General features: G+C 43.6%; 1 protein-coding gene and 1 long non-coding RNA gene across 15 annotated transcripts in view; one reads left to right on the top strand and one right to left on the bottom strand.

The window, feature by feature from the left end:
- Positions 1-215: 215 nt before the first annotated feature.
- Positions 216-6,718, bottom strand: LOC146403840 (uncharacterized). The gene is made up of 2 exons (XR_014843689.1): positions 5,898-6,718; positions 216-1,806 (listed from the first exon to the last, which is right to left on the bottom strand). It is a non-coding gene; the product is annotated as an uncharacterized LOC146403840 (long non-coding RNA).
- Positions 6,099-8,293, top strand: part of TERF1 (telomeric repeat binding factor 1) — a 33,908-nt gene continuing 31,713 nt past the window's right edge. For all 14 annotated transcript variants that reach the window (XR_014843681.1, XR_014843677.1, XR_014843680.1 and 11 more), the window contains exon 1: positions 6,099-6,426. Coding sequence is in view for 2 of the 14 variants with exons in the window: in XM_005663029.4 (XP_005663086.2) it covers positions 6,120-6,426 (307 nt within the window). In the remaining 12 variants the exon portion in view is untranslated. The remainder of the gene's footprint in view (positions 6,427-8,293) is intronic.

Raw genomic sequence — 8,293 nt, 5'->3', positions numbered from 1 at the left:
ACAGCAGCTTGGGATCTAAGCCACATCTGCAACCTACACCAAAGCTCTCAGAGAGGCCAGATCCTTAACTGAGTGAGGCCAGGTATCGAATCCAAGTCCTCATGGATACTAGTTGGGTTCATAACCCACTGAGCCACAACAGGAACTCCTGGCAGATGCATTTTATTAAAAATATTGACTAATCAGTGACTTGTTAAAGGCATACACTAGAAGTCTTTTAAAATATTTTTTATTTTCAAAAATGTTTTATTTAATCAATTTATTTATGGCTGTGCACATGGCATGGGGAAGTTCCTGGCCCAGGGATCCAACCTACACCACAGCAGCAACCAGAGCCACAGCAGTGACAACACTGGATCCTTAACCTGCTAAGCCAACAAGGAACTCCTTATTTTTTTACATAAAGCAAAAAAAATAAAATGATCATGGATAGTCAGTCCTAGACTCCAGCATTTAACTAAATGCATTTTCTTATAGAGTGAGCCAGCATAATGCCAATGCCTATAGCCTGACAGTCACATAGTAAGCCTGCAATGCAGGAAATACCATCTGAAATATCTCAAGGGGCGTTCCTGCTGTGGTGCAATGGGATCAGGTGCATTTTGGGAGCACTGGGTGGCGGGTTTAATCATCCTATCCCAGCGCAGCAGGTTAAGGATCCAGTGTTGCCACAGCTGCAGCTTATATTGAAACTCTGGCTCAGATCTGATCCAAGGTCTGGGAACTCCATGTGCCACAGCCAACAAAAAGAAAGAAAGAAAAAAAAAATGAAATATCTTAAGGGGCTACAGAGATTTTCTAAATATTTTTAAAGCTCCAAAGAGTTGTCTAAAATAATGTTTCCCTTCCTTAAACCTACTTCACTTTAGTTTTCTTTTTTCTTTTTCTTTTCTTTCTTTTTTTTTTTTTTTTTTAACAGCTGCACCTGCAGCATATGGAAGAATGAATCAGAGCTGCAGCTGCCAGCATACGCCACAGCCTTGGCAATGCCAGATTCTTAACCCATTGAGCGAGTCCAAGGATTGAACCCACATCCTCACAGAGACAACATCCAGTCCTTAACCTGCTGAGCTACAATAAGAACTCCATTTTAGTTCTAAACCTTCCTTCAGTCCTTATTAATTCATTGATTCTGCAAAGGGAAAAAGTCTTCATAAGAATGTGCTTCTTCTTTTTTTTTTTTGGCTTTTTTTTTTTGGCTTTTTAGAGCCACACCCGTGGCATGTGGAAGTTCCCAGGCTAGGGGTCAAATCAAAGCGGCAGCTGCCGGCCTACACCACAGTCACAGCAAGGCGGGATTCTTAACCCACTGAGTGGGGCCAGGGATTGAACCTACATCCTCATGGATACTAGTCAGGTTCATTACCACTAAGCCACAACAAGAACTCAAAAAAAAAAAAAAAAAAAGCATATTTCAAAAGTATATGTAATTTGGATAATCATAAGATGTTATAAATTCAGAAAAATTTACATTATTTATAATGAGACCTCTGGGTTATATTAGTGATAAACATTCAGCATGGCAAACATAAGAATTGAAGAAACATGGGTTTCCAAGTGTTCTTTAGAATGCAGTCCAAGGCAAAAATAACCTTGGGAATTGCAACAGCAGGGGAATGTCATCTACACTTTATGGGAATGATATTAGTTAACTTGGGCTGCCATATAAAATATCATAGACTGGTACCTTAAATTAATTTTCTTACATTTCTGGAGGTTGAGAAGTCAAGATCAACACATTGGCTGATTTTGTTCTGGGTGAAGGCTCTCTTCTTGGCTTGCAGATGGCCACCTTCTCACTGTGTCCTGGAGAGGGAGAGAGGATACAAAGCAAGCTGTCTGGTGTGTCTTTTTTTTTTTGTCTTTTTGCCATTTCTAGGGCCACTCCTGCGGCATATGGAGGTTCCCAGCCTAGGGGTCCAATCAGAGCTATGGCTGCTGGCCTACACCACAGCCACAGCAACTCAGGATCCGAGCCACGTCTGCGACCTACACCACAGCTCACAGCAACACCAGATCCTTAACCCACTGAGCAAGGGCAGGGACCGAACCCAAAACCTCATGGTTCCTAGTCAGATTCGTTAACCACTGAGCCACGACGGGAACTCCATGGTGTGTCTTCTTATTAAGTATACTAATCTTATTGGATTAATGACCTCCCAATAGGCCCTATCTCCAAGTACAGTCACATTGAGGTTATGGCTTCAACACATAAATTTTTGGAGGGAGGAACCACCCAGGGAGGGCCCACCCCCACCCCCACCCAATACAGTCCATAGCAGAATCTTTCTACCATATTTCTGTCTGGTGGTCATCCAGCCAATACATCAATGATTCTAGAGGCAAGAAGTCAGTAAGCGGCAATACTTTATTGTCAAAAAGCTCTGACAATTAGAAAGCACATGTGATGTGAACTCATATTGGATCCCCAAAATTTCAGTCTTGGTTATCATGTTGTACTGTAAGGATCATCACAAATCAAATAAAACCTCTCCCCTCATAACATCCCTTTAATTAAAGATAACCGTAGTTATTATGGATCTCAGTCTACAAACTCAAGTTTGCAAGAAATACAATTTCCTTACTTTACTCACGGGATGACTTTAAAGTCAGCAAACTCAAAATTCTCTCTCTACACACTCCTTCCTTCGCCTTGAACTATTAGACTCCATATCTTTTAAAGTGGTTATTAAGGGAATGATATATTATAAAATTTTCTGCCAAAAAAAAAATCCCCCATCTCAGAATGTTTATTAGTTACACGTAAGTTTTACTGAAATGCCATGTGTTTGATTTATCTACTGTACCATTAAAATATATATGGCTAAAGTGTTACTGGGACTTTATGAATTAGTTATAAGTTTTATTGTAGCTATTTTATATTTAATCACTGTTGAGTTTTCTTTTCATAGCAATGTTAACCTATTATTTCAGGAGTTGAATCCAACTAGGAACCACGAGGTTGCGGGTTTGATCCCTGGCCTTGCTCAGTGGTTTAAGGAACCTCCATATGCCGTGGGTGTGGCCCTAAAAAAGACAAACAAAAAAAGCTATTATTTCAGAGGTATAAATCTACCATCCATCCTGATGGGCAGGTTTAAAAAAATTATTGTTTTTTCTTTAATGAGAGACTTCCTCCTCCTCCAGCTGTTTTCTGGCCCATAATCCAATAAGACTGTATTATTGACTGTCTGTTGGGATAGGACTTTAAAATTATTATTATTATTATTTTGACCTCAAACACAATAGATGGTAGTTCCCAGGCCAGAGATCACACCTGCGACACAGCAGTGACCTGAGCTGCTGCAATGACAATACTGTATCCTTAATCCACTGCATCAACAAGAGAACTCCTTAAAATAACGTTTTTATCCACTCTAGTAGGACAGTGCTTCTTAACTTTTCTTCAGTGAACTACCAGTAAGGAAAGAGGCCAGAGAATACAGTATATAGCTGGAAGTAGCCCCAAACTAAAATTTTGTTGACAATTATGGTTAAATCCTAACCAGAAGTATACACTTTTCATTCCACTTCATTACATATTATTACTTGATAGATAAAAATGTTTCATTTCCCTGAATCTTTCAGTAAATGATTCCACAGGAAAATTCCCTAGGTTTAGTTTGTGGCTCTGAATAAATTGGTTGACATATTTAAGAATAACCATTAACTCCCTGCTGGGAAGAAGCAAAGGAGGATTGGAGGAAAGAAAGAAGGCCCCATCTGAGAGACCTGCGTGACAAAAAAGTTCCAGTTTGGAAACCTGGGGTTTGTTTGCTAAATTCACAATGAACTGCAACTCTTAATCCCTTAGACCTATTCCTCTGTATTGTTTGTAAACAGGATTTATTGCCATAGGACCATTAGAAGCTGAAGGAACAATTCCTTCTACGGTGTTATTACCATACACAGTATACAGAAGAGAACATGAAGGCATGATTCACCCAAGGTCACACAGCTAGTGGGTAAACCGTAGTGGATGGATATTCCAATCTAGGCATTCTTTTTTTGTTTGTTTTTTGTTTTTTAGGGCCCAACCAGCAGCATACAGAAGTTTCGAGGCTAGGCTAGGGGTCGAATCAGAGCTACAGCTGCCCGGCCTACACCACAGCCACTGCAACTTGGAATCTGAGCCGAGTCTGTGACCTAAACCACAGCTCACAGCAATGCCAGATCTCCAACCCACTGATGGAGGCCAGGGGATGGAACACGCATTATCATGGATATTAGTTGGATTTGTTTCCTCTGAGTCACAATGGGAACTCCCCAACCTAGGCATTCTTAAAAGACATAATATAGTGTTTTAATGATTCAACATTTAAACTATAGCTTTAAAGCAATAATAAATGTGTAGGAGTTCCCATCCTGGTGCAGTGGAACAAATCTGACTAGGAATCATGAGGTTGAGGGTATGATCCCTGGCTTCACTCAGTGGGTTAAGGATCCCGTGTTGTGGTGAGCTGTGGTGCAGGTCACAGAGGAGGCTCCGATCTGGCGTTGCTGTGGCTGTGGTGTAGGCCGGCAGCAACAGCTCCGATTAGACCCCTAGCCTGGGAACCTCCATTTGTGCAAGTTCGGCCCTAAAGGAAAATAATGATAATAATAATAAATGTGTAAAATTAAAACATAAAGGCTTTGATGATGTTGCACGTGCTATATAAACGGAAAGGTTTTTTGCTGTTTTTTGTTTTGTTTTGTTTTTTTGTTTGTCTTTTGTCTTTTTAGGGCCAAACCTGCGGCATATGCAGGTTCCCAGGCTAGGGGTTGAATCAGAGCTACAGCCTGTCTGCCTATGCCACAGCCAAAGCAACACCGGATCCAAGTCATGTCTGCAACCTACACCACGGTTTACCGCAACTCCAGATCTTTAACTCACTGAGCAAGACCACGGATGGTATCCGCATCCTCATGGATACTACTCTGGTTTATTAACCACTGAGCTATGACGGGAACTCCCAGAAAGGTTTTTAAAGTAAACTTTTTTCAATTAGAAGGCACACACTGAAAAGTGCATATATCACGTTCAATGAATTTTCATAAAGTGATTACACTGATGTAACTGTGACTCAATAGATAAATAGAACATAGCCAGATCCCTCCCCCAATCCTTTCTTGCGCTCAAAGGTTAAGTTTCAAAATTCAAAATAAGTGTTCACTTCTTGTGCCCGCTGAATTCTATAGTCTGTTTAGGGACCTGACTGACATCATTTCCATAATAAAACACTCTTTTTTTTTTTTTTTTGCCTTTTCTGTCTTTTTAGGACGCCACCCGCGGCATATGGAGGTTCCCAGGCTAGGGGTTTAATCGGAGCTGTAGCCGCCGGCCTATGCCACAGCCACAGCAACTCGGGATCCCAGCCGCGTCTGTGACCTACACTGCAGCTCAAGGCAACGCGGGATCCTTAACCCACTGAGCGAGGCCAGGGATCGAACCTGCAACCTCACGGTTCCTAGTCGGATTCGTTTCCGCTGCGCCACGATGGGAACTCCAAAATACTCTTTCTAATTCTCAAAATTTGGTCCCCAGACTATCAGTCTCAGTACCACCTTCGAATATTCAGACCTATGGAACAGAAACTCTGGGGGAGAAGCCCCGCAATCTGTGAGGAATGATTCTGATGCCAGTTCAGGTTGGCGAAGCACAGCTCTAACTCTGTTGGAACAATGTGGGTTCATAATCACACAGTACCTGCTAAGTGAATACGGGGATAGAAAGTGTCACGCTTAAATAATCGTGACAAGTTTTAATCGCCTCTTTTTGAAGCACACTGTGCATAAAACCTTTTTCCATTTTAACCAACCGTGTTCTAGTCAATGCAGCATCGTACCATGAGGATAAAACTGCCCCACCGCTTCCAAACCTCTCGCCACACCCAATTTGAACTTGTTTGGTTTACCAACAAAGAGGCGGCCCTGAACTGCGGCGAATTCAAGGTCCAGCTGTGAGAGCAGCTCTAGGCCAATCAGAAGCCAGACTCAAGTCGCTGGTCCTTCCCCGCAGTGTGATTGGTGGGTTTTCGCGGGCGGAAGTGATCCTCCGCGGTCCCGCCCTTCGCCCTCCAGAGCGAGCCAATCGCCGGTCGGCGTCAGGAAGGACTGAACGGCGCGAGCTGTTTAACATGGCGGAGGGCGCCCCCTCAGCGGCTCCGAGCCCGCGGGGTCGTGCGGATGGCGAGGATGCAGAGCTCCCGGAGGAGCAGATGGCAGAAACGGCGAGAGAGGATCAGGAGCAGTTTGAGTGCCAGGAACTGCTCGAGTGCCAGGTGCAGTTGGGGGCTCCCCCGGAAGAGGAGGACGCTGGCCTAGTGGCTGAGGCCGAGGCTGTTGCTGCTGGCTGGATGCTGGATTTCCTCTGCCTGTCCCTTTGCCGGGCGTTCCGTGACGGCCGCTCCGGCGACTTCCACCGGACCCGCGACAGCGCAGAGGGTGAGTGCCGGGCGCACCCGAGCCGAGGCCTGGTTTGCAGTGCTGTGCCCCGGCAGGGCGGGCGATTGGGCTGCTACGGCGCCGCAGCGGGAGGCCCCTGGTTTGGATACAAACGTTGGCTCGAATCCCGCATCCGCCTCTTAACAGTTTCTCAAGTGTTGTTTTTCTCCTCGGTAAAGTAAGATCAAGACCCATTTAGAGTAGATAGAGCACTGAGTTAAAATGTACAAAATTTTAACTAACTCGGTGTCCTATTCCTTTTGTTTCCATTGGCGCTTGTGTTGCTTTCCTCGACTGAGGTACTCCTGTAATGGCATTTATTTAGCAAGTCACTGTGACCTTGGCATTAGTGTTTTCTATTACTTTATTTATTTATTTGTTTGTTTTTTAAGGCCGCACCCACAGCATATGGAACTTTCCAGGATAGGGGTCCAGTCAGAGCTGCAGCTCGCCTACGCCACAGCAACAAGGTATCCAAACCGTCGATCCTTAGCCCACTGAACGAGGCTAGGGGTCGAACCCGCGTTCTTATGGATCCTAGTCGGGTTCGCTACTACTTAGCCACTACCGGAATTCCAATGTTTTCTAATACTTCGTAAGCTTTTTAAACCTCATTTGGCTTGCTTGCCCACGGTAGGCTTCTGAATAAAAGTAATTGACGATTAAGTTCACCGCCTGGACAAGACAGCCTGTAAATGATGGACAAAGACATTGACCTGTAGGAAGGCTGGCTGACTTTTTGAATGATAATCGGAAGATGCTCTGGTATTTATCTGAGTCTGAACTCAACTTATTGCAGCTGAGTACACCCCCCAGATAGTATTTAATAGGAAATTAAATATTTAAAAAACGGTATTGACAGAGTTTCTCTTCACAGTTATACCTTCAGTTAGGCAGGTAATCTCAGTTTATAGAGTTGAGCAACCTAAAAGTATGGATAAGTTAAAAGGGTTGTTCCAGGAGTTCCTGTCGTGACTCAGCAGTAAGGAACCTGACTAGTATTCATGAGGACGCCAGTTCGATCCCTGGCCTCGCTCAGTGGGGTTAAGGATCTGGCGTTGCTGTGAGCTGTGGTGTGGGTTGCAGATGTGGCTGGAATCCCGCGTTGCTGTGGCTCTGGCATAGGCCGGTGGCTATGGCTCTGATTAGACCCCTAGCCTGGGAACCTCCATATGCCACGGGAGCAGCCCTAGAAAAGGCAAAAAAAAAAAAAAAAGAAAAAAGTATCAGACAAATTTCAGTAGAGAGGTACCCCAAAAATTTCAAGGTCATCAAAACCAAGGAAGATCTGAGAAACTAGTGCAGGCAAGAGATGCCTGAGAAAACATGAGGACTAAATGTTATGTGGTGTCCTGGTTGGGATCCTGCAGCTGGAAAAGCACCTTATGTAAAAACTAAGGAAATCTGAATAAAGCACGGACTTAGTTAATAATGTATTGTTACTACATTCTATAAATTTAAAACCATTCTTAAAGTTTACTTAAAAAATAAAATGAAGATCTCTTTCAAGGTTCTAGCCCAAGACCCAAGGAATAATCTAGGCCACCTCCATTATTTTAAGATAAAGGACACTGAAATCCAAGAAAGAGTAGACAGTTTTTCAAGTTGCACTGCTAAATCAGTGACAAGTACGTAAATCATGAACACACTATTGTCTCTGATTTACATTTTTGACTGAAAAGGACTCCATTATCTCTTTTATAGAATTTCATTTACTACACTTTTTGCTTTTTTTTTCAGGGCTGCACCTGTGGCATATGGAGTTCCCAGGCTAGGGGTCGAATCGGAGCTGCAGCTGCCAGCCTACAACCACAGCCACAACAACTCGGGATCCAAGCCTTATCTATGACCTATACCACAGCTCACA

This window comes from Sus scrofa, chromosome 4, assembly GCF_054392235.1.
Source record: "Sus scrofa isolate SSC_HxYL_T2T_F1_AM1 chromosome 4, Sscrofa_HxYL_maternal_Yorkshire_Landrace_v2.0, whole genome shotgun sequence".
Taxonomy (NCBI): Eukaryota; Metazoa; Chordata; class Mammalia; order Artiodactyla; family Suidae; genus Sus; species Sus scrofa.
This window is presented reverse-complemented; position numbering and strand designations above follow the sequence as displayed.